Source organism: Cutaneotrichosporon cavernicola (genome assembly GCF_030864355.1).
Source record: "Cutaneotrichosporon cavernicola HIS019 DNA, chromosome: 5".
Classification (NCBI taxonomy): domain Eukaryota; kingdom Fungi; phylum Basidiomycota; class Tremellomycetes; order Trichosporonales; family Trichosporonaceae; genus Cutaneotrichosporon; species Cutaneotrichosporon cavernicola.
The window spans coordinates 1694262-1711281 of record NC_083397.1 but is presented as its reverse complement, the minus strand read 5'-3'; the positions used below and the strand labels follow the sequence as shown (position 1 = coordinate 1711281).

The 17020-nt window shown below is 56.3% G+C and overlaps 6 protein-coding genes across 6 annotated transcripts; 4 read left to right on the top strand and 2 right to left on the bottom strand.

Moving 5' to 3' along the window:
• Positions 1-63: 63 nt before the first annotated feature.
• On the top strand, positions 64-944 carry CcaverHIS019_0506900 (uncharacterized protein; the record flags this gene model as incomplete). The annotated part of the gene is made up of 7 exons (XM_060601876.1): positions 64-251; positions 287-317; positions 357-396; positions 433-515; positions 547-650; positions 682-802; positions 837-944. The coding sequence occupies 7 exons, from the start codon at positions 64-66 to the stop codon at positions 942-944; spliced, it is 675 nt and encodes a 224-aa protein (XP_060458327.1).
• A 2408-nt stretch (positions 945-3352) lies between these two features.
• On the top strand, positions 3353-4024 carry CcaverHIS019_0506890 (uncharacterized protein; the record flags this gene model as incomplete). The annotated part of the gene is made up of 3 exons (XM_060601875.1): positions 3353-3367; positions 3406-3466; positions 3513-4024. 3 exons carry the CDS (start codon positions 3353-3355, stop codon positions 4022-4024), a joined length of 588 nt encoding a protein of 195 aa, XP_060458326.1.
• A 414-nt stretch (positions 4025-4438) lies between these two features.
• Positions 4439-6421, bottom strand: inda1 (uncharacterized protein; the record flags this gene model as incomplete). Its single annotated transcript, XM_060601874.1, has 6 exons — positions 4439-5351; positions 5389-5630; positions 5683-5766; positions 5808-5957; positions 5993-6206; positions 6246-6421. 6 exons carry the CDS (start codon positions 6419-6421, stop codon positions 4439-4441), a joined length of 1779 nt encoding a protein of 592 aa, XP_060458325.1.
• Positions 6422-9221: 2800 nt separating this feature from the next.
• CcaverHIS019_0506870 (uncharacterized protein) lies at positions 9222-10551 on the top strand (the record flags this gene model as incomplete). The annotated part of the gene is made up of 2 exons (XM_060601873.1): positions 9222-9319; positions 9354-10551. 2 exons carry the CDS (start codon positions 9222-9224, stop codon positions 10549-10551), a joined length of 1296 nt encoding a protein of 431 aa, XP_060458324.1.
• Positions 10552-11028: 477 nt separating this feature from the next.
• Positions 11029-14591, top strand: CcaverHIS019_0506860 (uncharacterized protein; the record flags this gene model as incomplete). The annotated part of the gene is made up of 6 exons (XM_060601872.1): positions 11029-11139; positions 11190-11349; positions 11383-11708; positions 11750-12022; positions 12064-13858; positions 13894-14591. 6 exons carry the CDS (start codon positions 11029-11031, stop codon positions 14589-14591), a joined length of 3363 nt encoding a protein of 1120 aa, XP_060458323.1.
• A 157-nt stretch (positions 14592-14748) lies between these two features.
• On the bottom strand, positions 14749-16755 carry CcaverHIS019_0506850 (uncharacterized protein; the record flags this gene model as incomplete). The annotated part of the gene is made up of 3 exons (XM_060601871.1): positions 14749-16156; positions 16188-16518; positions 16551-16755. 3 exons carry the CDS (start codon positions 16753-16755, stop codon positions 14749-14751), a joined length of 1944 nt encoding a protein of 647 aa, XP_060458322.1.
• Between the last annotated feature and the right edge of the window lie 265 nt (positions 16756-17020).

Below are 17020 nucleotides of genomic sequence, written 5' to 3'. Positions count from 1 at the left end.
CCACACCTCTCACCTTCCATCCTCCTATCTCCCACCTTCCACCCTCCACCCTCCACCTCCGCCATGTCCTGCGCACACGAAGCTGGACACGACCACGGCCACGACCACGACCACGGCGACCATGAGGGACACGACCACGACGTGCCCATGGAGGCTGGGCCTGCTGATAGCCTGTACAAGGTCATCGACACTGAGCACGTTGTTGCGCTGAATGCCGAGGGAGGGGCGGAGAGGGGGCGGGTGGTCATCAAGTGAGCTAGACATTCTCGGATGCAGCTGACAGCAGGGACTGGGCGAACCGCGAGGACGAGACGATTGTGCGTTATATATTAAATGTAGCGGACGGCTGATGGCAGTGGCTCGAGAGCGAACTAGACGACTCGCTCCTCCTTCACAGTGAGCTTTGCAAACGGTACATATAGCTGACTCCAGTCCCATTCACGGCAAGTGTGTCGTTGCGCTCGATCACCCTCAAGGCGGGGCAGGAGGGCTTCAGGCCAAGCGAGATGCGTGTGGTGCGTTGATCCCACGACCTCTCTGATACAGTTCACCAACGCTGCGGGCCTCGACTTCTCGGACGCTGAGAGCCGGGAACCCACGCAACAGTTTGATGTCGTCGATGCTCGCCAAGGTGCCGAGTACCAGGTCAAGTGCGTTCCCTCTCGGCCGCGCTGACTCCAGAGCGGCAAAGTTCACGTCTGTGACCAGCCTAGCCCTCTTCTTCCCACACAACGAGAGCGAGGGCGATGACGAGGAGACGACGCGTGTATACTATGTCGGCCTGCGTGGGAGTTGGAAGCCTGTGAGTGGCGCCAGATCGTGGGACCTGACGTCAGCTGCCGAACAAGCTCGATGGATCGATCGTGTACGAGTCGGCGCCGCGGCCCGTCGACCACAAGAACAGGATTAGCGACATGGGTGCCACATCACGCCCAGGCTTCTAGTGTATGTATGCATAGTACTAATCGTCGGGGTTGTGGGTTTTCGATTGAGTCGGCTCGTCCCACGAGATGTCGCGTAGTTTCCGGTGCGTGCCATGCTCATACAGCCACAGGAGCTCTTCCTCGACGTGGGAGGGATTGCACCTTGCGTTTGTGTCCGCGCTGTGGAGTTTGGACATGGTGGGGTGTGTTGAGAGGATGATACCCAGATGATGACCGATGTGGTGCATGTGTTTGAGGGCCATCAGGTGTAGTGGGTGTGTAAGGCGAGACTGTTGCAAACGACTGCAACAGCGTTCACTTTGGTACTTTGGTACTTTGACCAGACCACCTTCCTCGCCACGTTCCGGTTGACCTTGCTTCACGGCGGACCAGCCAACTGCATCACACACGCGCTTGGACGCACCTATCTTTTCATTCTTCTTTTCATTCATCACAATCTACCTATCACTGATCTTGTACCTCACTAAACTTACCCAACCCCCAGCCCGGCCACATCTGCTCGTGTAGTGCATCTTCGGCTGAGCCACAGCGCTGTGCTCATCCCCTCTACATTCCCCACACCCGTCTCGCCTAAATACTGCTCCTCCCTCAAGTCCCTAATCCTTCTCCCAGCTGCCCCTCCCTCACCTCCATATCCACTCCCAGCTGCCCCTCCCTCACCTCCTTATATCCTTCTCCCAGCCTAGTTGTCGAGCCGCTCACGCCTCCGCAGTGATCTCTGGACCGCGGCAATCTGATTAGATAGCCGTGGCGATGTCGCTTGAAACTGTCCCAGCGTTACATAGACCACTAAGGAGCTCAAGACGACATGGACTCTCTCGCACTACCGCAAACTCTCTCGCACTACCGCAAACTCTCTCGCACTACCGCAAACTCTCTCGCACCACAGCAAACTCTCTCGCATTACAGCAAACCTCCCCGGTTCTTTGTGACGAGAACGATCTGCACGCCCATTCTGTCTATGTCACCTCATCTCTCGCCATGCAAATGTGACGCGTGAAGAAGCCAGCTCAATGTCCCCACAGCATGTCTTCCACCGGATGCGACTAGAACCCGTGCTCTGGGAGCGCCACGGTGTATTGCTTACACGCGGACAGATCTCCCACAGTAACTAGTGTTGCCGCGTTACCACCAAGTCGCCTCGACCTCCAGGCCCAGCGGGAGCAGCAACAGCGTTAAGAATGCTCATGCCAGCAATCTTGCCATTCTCTCAAGCCTGGACTGCCCCCGCAAGATAAGCTCGTCAACACGAGCCGAATTCGATCTCCTTACCTCTCCCCGTCCATTGCCATCCACCCGCATCTCACATTGCATCGTGCCGAACTCTGGGTAACTCTCCAGAGTGTCTCTTGAATGGCATGGGTCTGGTTTGTATGCGTGGTTCTTCCACTCACCGTGGCGCGTCCTTTGGGGCTCCACTGGCATCCGGCTTTCATTCGGTGTTGAGGCAATTCAACCGCGCACGTAGGGCGGCGATTACCGGAATGCTGCATCGGGCCTCGGCATTGACTGGCCTTCGGCAGGTCGGCAGGAGGGATTGCAGATCAGCCTGTGGCATGGCGAGCTTTTCGGATCGCCAACAACAGAGGATGCTGCTCCGATCCTGCTGGCCGTACAAATCGGGAGAGCTGCTTGCCAAGTCAAACTTGGCGAGGTACAAGCGGGCGTTGGACGGGGCACCAGGCAGACACGCCGCATGGGCTCCACAAGTTGATGCACACCTCGGAACGGGTGCAGATGTCCAAGCTGTGGCGCACAAAGCCAGCCCCTGGTGTGCAGTGGACGTGTCGGGGATCCATCGGTAAACTCGGCATGTATCGAGGGAGTTGGCCGAGTTGAGAGTACGTTGAGCCAATACGAGTCTTGACATTGTGTTACATGGGCGGGTATAGTCCGAGGCACTCGTTACCTGCGTCGTCGTTCCTCGGGACCCCGCAGCTTTTCGTGTTCTACCCCGCACGGATCTATCGGGAGCGATTCCCCCGCGTTGGACTATCCCCATGCAGCGGCGACGACGGCTGGCGATGCCGTCCCCATCGCTCTCGGACAAGAATTCTCGGGAGATACGGTCGGTCGGGGGCAGCGGAGCCGTTAATGCCTACGTCCGTGCGGCGTGCGAATGGTCCCATCGCCTCCATGTTAGCCGAACATGCGGTCTCTGGTATCCGCTCAACAGACATCCGCATATACTTATGAGAGTTGTGATCTAGCTCGCCACCCATCGTATTCAATTGTGTCTTGATCGAATCCTCACTGATCCATCGATCAATCTCAGACCCCGACCACCGACCACGCGACCCCGCAGCCCCCAGGTCAACGCTCGATTCCTTTTACCCTGTGTACACTCCCGCTATACGCTCCCGCTCCCACCACTCTCCCTACCCACCCACCCTCTGTACATAGCAACAATGGGCGTCGCAGTCGTACGTAATAGTTCACATGTCGGACATGCTGACACCAGCTTGAGGCCAAGGCACCACAACCAATCTCCGCGCGGCGCGGAATCTCCTCACCGTCTCCTCGTAAGTTTCGGCTACTCGAACAAGGCCGGCCCAACTAACCGGCCAGCCTGGCTCCGCAAAGACCTCCCTCGCCCACGCCAAACGCCGTCTCAGGTCCAGGCACAACGACAATCCATCCGCCAAGCTGCCCAGCTCCAAGCAGCCCAAGCAGAACTCGAAACCCGCCTACGCCAACTCTCCACGTCGGCGGGCCGAGCCGCCTTTGCCTCTACTCTTCAACGGTGGACAAACTTTGCCGACCAGAAGATGTTTGAGGGTCTTTCTGCTCTGGCCCAGATCGACGGTGACATTCGCGCCGGCCGCGCTCCGCCCATGCGCCAATGTGTTAATTCAATTACGGTGGAGGGCGAGGAACGGGGCCGTGCAGAGGCGCGTGTCGCAGAGGCGTCTATTGCGCGCAGGGTTTTCGCCCAGGCCATTCAACTGCTTCGGTCGGGCGGATGGGCGGGACACGAGACGAGTATTGTGTTGGATACGGATGAGGCGCGATGCAGGCTCATTGAGAACTGCGTCGAAATCGACATGTGTAAAGGCGACCCGCGCCTGCAGTTTATTTAGAGTAGCCCGTTGTATATATCGTTGGTTGTATTCATTGTCAACTGGTCTTGATTGTCTGGACATGGCTCGATCACATTGATGAGATGGCGCACCATGGCCCCAGGCTGGGCTGCAAATCGACTGGATCTAGCTTCATCTCGTGACTGCACCACATAATGAAATGAATCGAGTGTGGCTGGCGTGTCGGTACGACCTGACCGCTTAAACACATCAGCAACGTGCCTCGACGATCGGGCAGCGATCACAATCTGCCAGAGCTACTCGGACGTGCGGCATGTTGTTCTGTTATCATTCATAGGTCCGCATTGTTGCATTTTAAACCTGGGAGACTGGGCTCGGCAAGAGCCATACAAGAATCAAGCTCAAGTGACGAGCGTTACAAACTGCAACCTTGAGATTACTGTGCTATTAAGACTAGTTGGTGAAGAGAAGACGGAAAATGCGCACGTAGAGAGGCGCGGCCGCACGCTCGGCGCGCCACGCGCGCATCTCCTCGACGGTGAGCCACGACTTGCGGCCAGTGTCAAGGTCGATCTCGTGGACCTTCTTGGGAAGAGTACGTTTCCAAAGGTAACCGACGACCCAGAAACCGAGAACGACAGGGGCGGCGAGGTAGGAGAGGAAGAAGGCCTCGGCCGCGGCGCCACCAGTGCGTTTGGGGCCCAGAGGCCAAATGGCAATGTAGAATTGGGCGATGAGGACGAGGACAATGAGGGAGGCACCGAGGATAGAGCCCGGCATGCCGCCGATGGCCCTGAAAGGAAGCTCCTCGATCGAGTGGCCCTGCGCCTTCCATGCCTGGCGGAAACGGATGTGTGTGATGCAAATGGCGAGCCAAGTGAACAGAGTCGAGAGACCCGAGAGGGCGAGAAGCCAGTCAAAGACGGCACTACCGACATCGGCAAGGTTGACGTAGGCGAGGGGGCCAAAGGCGACAACAAAGCAAATCGACCAGAGAGGGCGACCGGCCTTGTCGACATAGGTGAAGACCTTGGGTGCGTAACCAGTCTCGGCAAGAGCGGTGAGGGTACGCGAACCGGCGTACACACACGAAAGACCGATGGAAAGAACCGAGATACAAATAGTAATGTTGATGAGGTGGTTCATGCCGCGGATGCGAGCCTTGTCCATGACAATGACAAAGGGCGAAGTGTCGGCACCCGAGCCGCCCATAAGACGGGGCTCGGTGTAAGGAACAGCGAGACCGATGATGAGGAGCGAGGTGATGTAGATGAGAGTAATACGCCAGAAAGTCTGCTTGATGGCGGCAGGCATGGTCTTGCGAGGGTTGGGAGTCTCGGTGGCGGCAAGGCCGACAAGCTCAGTACTGTCTGTCAGAACTAAGCCGCACTGCTTTAACTCACCCAGCGAACGAGAATGCGGCAGTAACAAACACAGCGCAGACTCCCTTGAAGCCGTTGGCAAAGGCACCAGGGTCTTTCCAGTAGCTAGCACCGAGATACTTGTTGTAGTCACCGTCCTTGGGGCCGCCGCCGGTAATGCAGACGATACCAATGATGATGAAGATGATGACAACGATAAGCTTGAGACACGAGGACCAGAACTCTTCCTCGGCGTAGCCGATTGTGCCAAGAACAGCGAAGAACTGGGTATCAGCAAGTTATTCTTGGAGCGATAGGAAAAAAAAAGAAACTCACAATGATAAGGAGGAAGAAGATTGTAATCCAAGCACCAAGTGGAACAGGTGTCGTCCAGTATTGAACAGTTGTACCAGCGACAGTCTTGAGAGTTAGTAATTGAGATACTCTTGTAGCTAGCTCACAATTTCAAGAGGAAGAACAACGGCCCATTGAAGAACATAGTTCCAGCCCATTGCGAAAGCGAACGAAGGGTCAAGCATACGAGAAGCCAGAGTGTAGAAACCACCAGAGACGGGATAGATAATAGCCATTTCACCAAGAGCCTGGGTGACCTGAATTGTCAGCGCCAATCATTGTGTGCACTCACGTTGATAAGCATCACACCGATGATGATCCAGGCAATCAGAATACCAGCCGGTCCACCCTTGACAAGAGCCGAACCCGAACCGACAAAGAGACCAGTACCAATCGAGCCACCGACCGCAATCATCTGGAGGTGGCGGGGCTTCATCTTCTGTTGAAGAAGCGGGTTGTCGTGAGCGACAAGCTCTGGTGGAATATCACCATGGGCAATAAGGCCACTAGGACAATCAGCTTTGTGTTCCAAAAAAAACACTCACCGAGTCGCGCCTGGCGCACGCTTAAAGGACTCAAAGTTGAGACCAATACGCGTGAGCCTCGTCTCCTTGGATGGGTCGTAGTAGTCTTCATTGTCGGCCATGGCATCGTAAGCTGGCGACACGACAATCTTGCCGGTCTCGGCCTTTGTGACCTTCTCCACGTCTTCGTACGACATGGTGATGGAAAGAGGGTTGGGTTTGGGCGGTTGAGTGTTTGCTGGAGAATCGGCCAGCGATATAAGGTGTGGAAGAAATGGGACCAAGCGAGCTGTGCTGCGTTATAAAGTGCCGGCAGTCACTGGCCGGAGAGTGGAGATGAGGTGAGCTTGGTTGCCTACTTGCTTGATTGCTTGCTTGCTATGCGGATAACAGTTGGCCGGCTCAGGTTGTTGACAGAGGGCCACATACCCTCTGGCGTGATGGGGTATCACTCTGCACCTCGCGAGATCGCCAAGGTCGGGGTCATGCGCTGAACGGAACGCCCACCTCACCTCTGACAGTAGGCATTCTGGTTCTAGCTCGCAATAGGTCCAGGCTGTGCATTGCTTCCCAGTGCCAACCACACTCGAGTGTCTCTGTACATTCCATTGCGATAACGCCGCCTCCCTTGTCAAGACGGACAAGGCGGCTAACGAGGATATCCAGGGTAATGAAACCCTTGAGCCTTGGGCCCCGCGTGCAATTTAGCGCGGAACATGAAGACTGATCTTATTGGCAGATCATAAGCTACAGGGGCCTCGATCAACGCCCCAGGCCCCAGTGGAGAATAGTCGGGGCTCATCGGGTTGACATGGTCCCCGTAGCCAAAGGTCAGCTGACGAAAATGCCAAGCCAAACTCTTATTCTGTACGAGGTTTGTTCCGGTGACTGTTGACACGTAAGCGTAGGCGTTGGCGTTGGCTGGCCTCTTTTACCCGCTTCTAACCTGAGAGCCAGGGTGCAATAGGGAGTTTTGAAAAGTGTACCATGTGGTCCATGTGACTGAAACAATCAGCAACCCTGATCAAAAGGTATTAGAGGAGAGTAAGACAATCAATCAGTCAAGCCACAATCTCAATCTCAATCAACCGCGTGCAGTGCAGGTAAGTTTCCGCTGGACCGCTGAACCGCTGACAACCGCAGCCGCCAATGCCACCAACGTCAACGGCTCTTGCCGCTGACTGCCACCACCACCACCACTGACATCATCAACAAACCCTGACACTGACACTGCAACAGTGCCTGCGTTTGCTGCTCGCTGCTCGCGTGCTTTTCATGTCATGGTGCAAAATGTGCAATGCAATGGGCTCATTAACCCATTGACCCATCCGTTTCAACGGCGGCATTCTGGGGTGTCATTTAGACCGCTCACATTCCATCTGGCTTGAGCGCGTCCAGTTTTGTCAACCTTTGCCCACCATTGTACGCGTCCAACATTCCATCACAGACCCTCTGGCGCCAAGCAGAAATCGCGCCATAGATGCATGATGCTTGATGCTTGGTCCATGCATGGTCCATGGCCGTCGGCCGGCACTTGCGTTGACTCATGTGTGACCACGCGGTACACGAGATCTTCAGGGTTGGGCCCCGCGTTTAAGAGATCTGACCAGGTGGAATGGGTTGTTCACGGCTCTTCCCTGAGTATTGAGGCGGCATGGCGTTTGTCGATCCTCCGGACCTCCGGGCCTCGGATGAGCCATCGGCGACCAGCGCCAAGCTCCGACGTATTCCGTAGATTTCAACTGACCCGTGTACACCGTGTATGCCGTGTATACTGTGTATCAACATCATCAGCCACTCAAATCATCGCCTAGCCATCGCTTGCTGCAAATGACAGCAAGACCATGTTGCCAACCCGACGGGGCGACCGCGGTAGTACCGAATGGCTCATGGCTCAGGCGAATGGCTCATGGCTCATGGCCCATGACTCATGCATGGCTCAGGCTCATGGGTCAGCATGCCACGAGGCGAGGGTCGTCAAGATGGGATGTGGATAGCAGATGCACGAAAATATCCGTCGAGTGGTTGATATCGAGATTGTTGCAAAGTGGATACGATACGATATCAGTTCAAGATAACGCTCGCAAGACCTTGAAGGGTTAGGCCTTATGTATCGCCATTTCGGGCTGTGAGATCGTGAGAACAAACGCGGCAGAGCTGCGGCTTGCGGGCAACTCTTGTCCAACATGTGACTTGACGAGAATCGTTGGCTGGGTGGCTGGCTGGGTGTGGCGGTCGATCGAGATAGTGCGATACTCTGGAATAGGGATAATGCCGCGCGTGATCACCAGCCAGTACCAGTTGCCCGACGACTTTCGCCTGCTATCATGCGGAAATGCTGCAGGCCGGGGAGGGTTTGTGGCGCGTGACCAAAGTCGGTTACAGCTTGGAAGAGGGGGTAATGAGTGACAAGGCTCCCATTCACAACTCGTCGTCCCTCTTTTAACTAAAGGGGATTTTCCGCGCGAGTCGACTCGACTTTGTCGCTTGTCGCTCCCTACTTCCGACAGCGCTGAACCGAGCCTCGCACCAAAATATACTCATGCTAAGCGGCGTAAGGGCCGGATCTACTACTAGCGCTTGTACGCAGTTCCCTTTGAGCCCCGCTCTGGGGGCCCATTGTACAAGGTCATAATGAATGAATCCAAGACGGCGTGGTGGCTTGCGTAGACGACTGTGACGAGCGCTTGCGACGGCCGAAAGCCCGTATCCGAACGGAGACTCGGCGGAAAAATCGGTAGTCTGGATAAAGCTGGTAATTTAGATACGACTTGTCTCGTATGCCCACCTCAAACAATGTATTTACATAGTCAACCGAGAACCGAGAACCGAGATTAGTGCCTACTCGCGACTCAAGCCATGTATAGCCAACCGTTGCGTCTCGCGTTTCTCACAACCGCAGCACGACGCGTCGCATTGCCCACAGCAAGCTCAACGCAGCTGCTCTCAAGGCCCCTCCTTTCACCTCTGCTTACACGCGCACACTCAACTTCCAAAATGCCTTACGAACCGCGCCAACTCACGATCAACGCCAAGCGTCTCAACGAGACGATTCATGAGACGTGCGAGTGGGGAGCCGCCCACCGCTGGGGCGAGTGAGTGTTGACTCAACTCTCAGCTGACCTCCAGTGCCCCAACCGAGACGGGCATGTGTCGTCTCGCACTCTCAGACGACGACAAGCTCGTGCGCGACTGGTTCGTCAAGGAGATGACCAACCTTGGCTGCGAGATCAAAATCGACCAGATGGGTTCCATCTTTGCGATCCGTAAGGGTAAGAAGGATGGCCCGCCTACAGCCATGGGCTCGCACCTCGACACACAGCCGACAGGCGGTCGTTACGACGGTATCCTCGGCGTACAGTCTGCTGTCGAGGCCTTGCGCACCATCCACGATGCGGGCCTCGTGACCGAGTATCCTATCGCGGTGGTCAACTGGACGAACGAGGAGGGAGCGCGTTTCCCAAAGTCGCTGCACGCGTCGTCTGTTTGGTCTGGCGAGCTTAGTCTCCAAGATGCGTATGCTCTGTGCGATGTCGCCAACCCCGGTGTGTCGGCTGGAGCCGAACTTGACCGCATTGGCTACAAGGGCACTGTTCTTGCGTGTCACAAGGCAAACCCCCTCGCCGCCCACTTTGAACTACACATTGAACAGGGCCCTGTGCTTGAGAGCCACGGACAACGCGTCGGCGTCGTCCAGGGCGGCCAAGCGTACAAGTGGTTCAACATCCGCATCAACGGTCGCGACTCACACGCCGGCACCACGCCCTTTGACTACCGTGCCGACCCCATGCTCGCGGCCTCGCAGTTCATCCTCGCCGCTCACCAGATTGCCAAGGAACACCACGGCCTCGCAACAACTGGCATCTTCCACCTCCAGCCCGGATCGATCAACACGATCCCAAACGTTGTCGAGTTCACGCTCGACATTCGACACGTTGAGGATGAACAGCTCGCGCGAATCGAAGAGGACATCCGTGCAGCGTCGGTCAAGATTGCCGCCAACGACAACGCGCGTTTTAAATGCACAATCGACTGGGAGGTCCTCTTTGACAACTCGGCCACAAAGTTCCACCCATTGTGTACGGGTGCCGTGGAAAAAGCCGCGTGCGCCTCCGTCCCGTCGGAACAGGTACGCAAGATCGTTTCGGGAGCTGGCCATGACTCGTGCGCCACGTCCCGTATCTGTCCCACTGGCATGGTGTTTATTCCGTGCCGTGAGGGTCTGTCGCACAACCCTCGCGAGTTCTCGACGCCAGAGGACTGTGCACTTGGCGCCCAGGTTCTGATGGACGCCGCGCTACTGTTCGACTCGCAGCGCACGGCTTGAAAGGTTGTCGAATGTACAATGTATAAACACGTTTCGTCGCCTGTTCCGTGGTTCGAGCACATCACTTCAGGTGTCGTCCGGATATAGAATGAAATACGATCTAAAAGGGGAACAGAATGATTGGTCCTGATCCTCAATGGGTCTGATGTTCCTGATGTTTCAGAGCGGGTTATGAAGCCATCAGAAGTGGATGGAACACTCTCTTATCGACTCTGGTTCGCTATACGATCACAACAGCAACACAGGTGGGTTGACAAAAGACACGACGAGGAGCAGTTGTGCATATCTGTGGGCTGAGTATACATGGCAAGTCTACAGGAACAGCGCCACGTTCACACCACGTTCCAGGCACACCGCGGGAAACGATGGTCTGGAACCCTTCCCTGCCAACCGATCAACGTCCTGACTGACCACGAGGCAGACCTTGTCACAAACTCACCGCCGTCAGTTCATCTTCAACTCGACTTCTCGCAAACCATGAGGACATTTCAAGCCCTCATGGGTTACGGCCCTTCACGGCGCCATATGCGCTGGATCCTCATTTTCTGCCTCTGTGCCGCGGTACTGTTCTTCCTATCAGAACAGAGGGTGAGTCTTTGGGCACCAGCACCAGTTGCCTCAGCACACTTACCCCACAGCAACTCCATGCTAGTCCAACAGGAGATACCTGGGATTGGGCCGACTTTCGAGACGACGCGGTAATCCCAAGTGTGCACGACTTGGACGGCTACGGTGGGGAGCAGGTTCATGCCTCGTCCAAGGGACGCGTTCTGGTGACTGGCGGTGGCGGAATGATTGGTGAGATCCATACAAGCCATAGCTGACATCCAGGAAAGCAGATAATCACGCGTCTCCTGTCCACTGGCACTCCTATCACTGTTCTGGATAAGATCTTCTTCCAGGACGAGTTGTCAACGTTGCAGCTGAAATACCCCGACACAGACCTCCGATATGTGGAGGGCGACATTCGTGACGCGACAACCCTCGCATCCGCCATGACCAACGACGTTGTCGGTGTGATCCATCTTGCTGCGGTGTCGCGTGTCTTGTGGTGCTTGGAGAACGAGAAGGATTGCAGCGACGTCAACGTGCGCGGTACACAGCTCGTCCTGGAGGCAATGAAGGGCGGCTGGTTCATCCAGGCTAGCTCACGCGAGGTACGAACAACACGCTGTTATGGAGCATAACTGATCATCAGGTGTATGGTAATCCCGCCAAGATGCCTGTACCAGAGGACACGCCTCACAAACCCGCCAACGTCTACGGAGGCTCCAAAGCAAAGGCAGAGGATGTGATCACGTCCTACGTCGCCAATGTCACTGCGAGTGGCACAAAGGACTTGAACGCGATCATGCTCCGACTCTCCAACGTCTACGGTAGTGCGGCAGACCACCGAGAGCGCCTGATTCCCGCCATCATGAGTAATGCGCTTTCACACCGCCCTATCCAGATTGTCGGCGGTGACCAGAACGTGAGTTTGGAGTTTGACTGGCTCTACTCGTCTGACCACAGCTCGACATGGTCAACATTCGCGATGTCGTAGACGGTTTCATTCTGGCTGTCAACCGGTTAACTGAAATGACCAAAGGGCCCGAGAAGAAGCGTGGTGAGGTCGAATTCTACAATATCGGTACCGACAAGTCGACGTCGGCAATGGAGCTCATCCGTAAAATTCTGTGGCTCACAAATTCGTCTTCGCCGCTGCAGACTCTTCCTGGTGACAACCGCTTTCCCGATCGCTACGTTGGCAGCACGAAGAAAGCCTCCGAGGTACTGGGTTTCAAGGCCGTCATCCCGATTGACGACGGTCTCCACAGCCTGGCCCTCCAGTACCTGGATGAGACCTTGATGTACCTCACTCGCAAACACTTGGCGCAATGCTCTGATCGGCGCAAGTACTCGATCCGCGACCTCCTTTTCCTGGACGGTTGCAGTGGCGTTGTCGCCGCTGACCTCGATGGCCAACCGTTCTACCCCTACTACGACCAGGCCAAGGACGACAAGCCGGCTGAGTTTGGGTGGCGAGACGGTGACGAGCCCCAAGACTGGAAGTTTACAATCAAGGAGCTGGGCAATAGCGCCACGTTGTTGCTCACTCAGCACGTCAAGGAGAAGAAGGACGACAAGGTCGTCCGCGAATTTGACGTCAACTTCCAGTCTTCGGCTGAAACCACCAACCCTAACAACACAAACCGGTTCACCATGAACATTGATCCCGAGTCTGGGTACGTGAGCCTCACGCAGTCGAACGGCTCTCCGCTCGTACCATGGGACCCTCGGCCGCCTCCCGCAAAGCGCGACGAGATGCCCGACCCCTCAGTCACCGGCCTTGGACAGTTCCGCTTCCGCATCACCCCATTCTGTTGTCCGGGCAAGCCTTCGCCATGGCCGTTCTTCCGTGACGACCCGTTGGCATCCGCTATCCTCGACATGCGGCTCGAAACGAAGCGTGTCTTCAACGCTTCGCAGATCTCCACCCTTTGCGAGCGCCTGAGCAACGGAATAGATCTCGCCCAATCCCGCATTGCCAAGCTCAAAGACGACCCGCGACCGATCAAGCTTCAGCAAGCCCAGTTACCTACGGGCCGTCCTGCCGACTGGCGCTTCCGTGACCGAGACGTGTGCACCAACCTGTGTGACCATCCCACCATCTGTCTCGACACTGGCAAGTGCGCGTGTGCCCAAGCTGCATGCTCGCGCCGCGTGCGCTTCCCTTTCGCCGACTTTGCCAACCTCCCACTCCTCTCATGGCCTCCTCAGAGAGCCACTCTGGACTGGGATGCTGTCTCAAAGGCAGACCCCGCCGCTCTTGTCGCGCAAATGGAGCGATCTACGTGGCTCAATGTTCTGCATCCCGCTGCTCGGCGTTATCTCAACAGCAAGCCCGCCTGGCCCAGTGCCAACGTCACGTTTATGCCTGACAAGGACGAGAAAGAGTACAAGGACGACCCAGAAAAGTACGAGAAGCTTCAAACTGAATGGCACGGATGTTTCAGTGCCGACAGCGTTCTGGAGCGTGGTACGCGTCTGATTAGCGACAATTACAAGAAGGGCGATCTCGTCTTCATGCCGCATTACTCGTACACGCTGCGCTTCCCCCCAATCGGCGAGTGGGTTACCAACGCGCTAGAGCACCATCTCCCGCAAGGCTTTGACACGGCCGACATGATCGTCCCGTTCACATTCGACTGGGGACGTTGCCAAACCATCCTCCACAACCTCTTCCGTGTTCGCGACTGGAGCTCGACACCAAAGGAGGTTGTGCGCGCGTCGTCGTGGCAACCGATGGGTGACATCAACTCACCTTGTGAGTGGATCTGGTATATCTCATACTAACTCCAGGCTACTTCATGGACCAGGATGTGGTTGTTCCTGCACGTACTTGTCTTCAAGAACACCTCCGCGAGACTTTTGGTGACATGCTCAACGTCATTCCAGCGCGGTTACGTTCGACTCTTGTGCACTTCAAGGGCTCACCAAACGGAGCCGGCGCATCTGTTCGTAACAAACTCGTATGCGAGCGCCTGTGGCGCAAGGACATTCGGAGAATGAAGCTCAAAGGTGCCGACAAGCTCAAGACTTACTGGGGCAGCCTAAAGCCCTCCATGGTGCGGCCGGCATCCGAGCCCAACCCCGCCAAGGATTACATGGACACGATTGGAGATTCGATTTTCTGCCCTGTGCCGCGCGGCACGACCGGCTGGGCGACGCGCACCATGGACGTCATCTACGCCGGCTGCATCCCTGTCCTGATAGGCGACCAGACGCACCACCCGTTCTGGGACATGCTCGACTGGTCCAAGTTTTCCGTGACGATCAACGACTTTGAGGTCGAGCGCACCGAGCAGATTCTCACATCGTTTACGTGGCAAGAGGTCCAGCGCATGCAGACCAACCTCATGCTCATCCGCGATGCCTTCCTGTATCCCAGAGAAGGGCAGATGCAGGATAACCTCGAGAACCGCGGACCGTGGTTCTACGCCATCCACTCGACGTGGCTGCTCCAGCACACAAAGTTCCCAACAGTGAACGACAAGTAGACTTTTCTTGCATATCCATCCTGTTGCCGTTAGAGGGGCAGCTCGTTGTATTAGTACTGCCAAGTCATGCAATTACATTGACATGGGCCGCGTTGACTCGACCGACTCGAACCGACTCGAACCGACTCGAACCCACTCCAGCCCGTGCATACAGATACTAGTGGTTCTGGCGAGGAATAGACTGGGTCTGGGCAAGGCGCTGGTACTTGACGGCCTTGTTTAGGACCATTCCTTCGGACAGCTCGCCGACGTTCTCGCGGAACAGTTCCTGCCATGGTGTCTGGGACTTGGGCATCTTGGTGTCCTTGTACGACCCCATCTCCTTCTTGCGAGCCTCGATCTCCTCTGGTTCAAGCATGACGTTGGCAGTGCGCTTGTTGAGGTCGACGCGCACAATATCTCCGTCCTTGAGGTATCCCAGCATGCCGCCTGTCGCCGCTTCCGGCGACGCGTTGAGGATGGCGGGTGTGCCACATGTTCCGCTCTGTCGTCCGTCGCCAATACATGGCAATTCGAGGCCCTGCTTGATGAGTTCAGCCGGCGGAAGCATATTGACGACCTCTGCGGCGCCAGGATATCCATTGGGGCCCGTGCCGCGCATGATAAGGATTGTGCTTTTGGTGATATTGGGGTTCTTGTCAATCCGTGCGTGGTAGTCTTCCGGTCCATCAAAGACCGCCACTGGCCCTTGGAAAGCCATGGGATCGTCGGGGTTTTCCAGCCATTGTTGCCGGAACTTGTCGCTGATCACACTCGTCTTCATGATCGCACTGTCGAACAAGTTGCCGTGGAGGTTGAGGAATCCACCCGTTTGTTTGAGTGGTTTCTCAAATGGCATAATCACGCGGCGGTCAAATGACATCTCGCCCTTACAGTTCTCCCCAATAGAACGACCCGTACACGTAAGTGCTGAGGGATGGGGAAGTTTGTCGTGTGCCATAAGCTCTGCGACGACGGACGGAAGGCCGCCAGCGCGGAAATACTCCTCGCACAAGAATTGGCCGGCCGGCTTGACATTGACAATGACGGGTAACGCGTACCCGACGCGTTCCCAATCGGCTGTAGTGAGCTCGACGCCAATATGTTTGGCAATGGCGCCGAGGTGGATGGGAGCATTTGTCGATCCACCAATGGCAGTGTTGAGGGCGATGGCATTCTCAAACGCATCCTTGGTTAGGATATCCGACGGCTTGAGGTCGGAGCGGACCATGTCGACAATCCGCCGACCGGTCTGGTACGCGCACGCTCCGCGTTCGCGGTACGCCGCTGGAATCGCAGCCGAGCCGGGAAGCGCCATGCCCAGCGCCTCGGCTAGGGCGTTCATGGTCGATGCCGTGCCCATGGTATTACAGTGTCCAACACTGGGCGCCGACACGGCCATGTTATGCACGAACTGCTTAGCGTTGATTTTACCCGTCACAAAAGCAGCTCGCGAGTCCCACGCCACCGAGCCAGACCCCATTAGGCGTTTCCCATCATTACTATACCCATTCAACATGGGCCCGACATTCAAACACAGGGCGGGAATGTTCATCGTCGCAGCCGCCATGAGCATCGCCGGCGTGCTTGCGTCAGATAGTCTTTTTATTCACTTACGTCTTATCACATCCGGTGAGGAGGACGACACCGTCGAGAGGATACCCGAAAAGGACCTCGACAAGAGCGAGGTATGAGAGGTTTCGGTCGAGCGATGCTGTGGGACGCTTCCCCGTCTCCTGGATAGGATGGCACGGAAACTCGAGCGGCGTACCCCCCGCAGCAATGATACCGTCCCGCACGCGTTTGGCCAACTCGACATGATGCCGATTACATGGCGACAAGTCTGACCCTGTTTGCGCAATCCCAATAACGGGGCGTTTCTCATTACGCAGCTCGTCAAGGGTCATGCCCCAGTTCATGTACCGCTCCAGATAGATGGAGGTCATGCCTTTGGTTAGTGATGTTAGAATAAAAACTCACCAGGATCGTCGTCGTCGTGGAACCATTTCTTGGAGCGCAGAGGGACGGCATTGTCGATGGCCACAGTCTCGGTATGCGTGTCGGGCGAGTAGATGCCCTCTGCGGGGACGGTGAATGAGCGCGGGTCGCGGTCGACGTCGACCTCGTCCTCGAACGCCGCGTCAGCACGGCCACAGGTACACCCCTCGCAAGCGTTTGAAGTCATTGTGATGAGAGATGGATGGGACGTGTGGTGTGTATCAAGTGTATTATCAATGGCCAGACGAGACATAGTAGCCGGCGGCCAGGACGGCCAGGACCGATTGCCGGTCCGGAACGGCTCATTTCCAGGTGGGCTACACTAATGTGCCGCCGGCTGAAGGCGGTAACCCGCGGTACCCCGGGGTTGACCGGGCTGGTGCGGGGCAGTTTGCGGGTGAGCCCTCGCATGATCCAAACATCATCTGGAGCATGTAAGAGCATCTTACGCG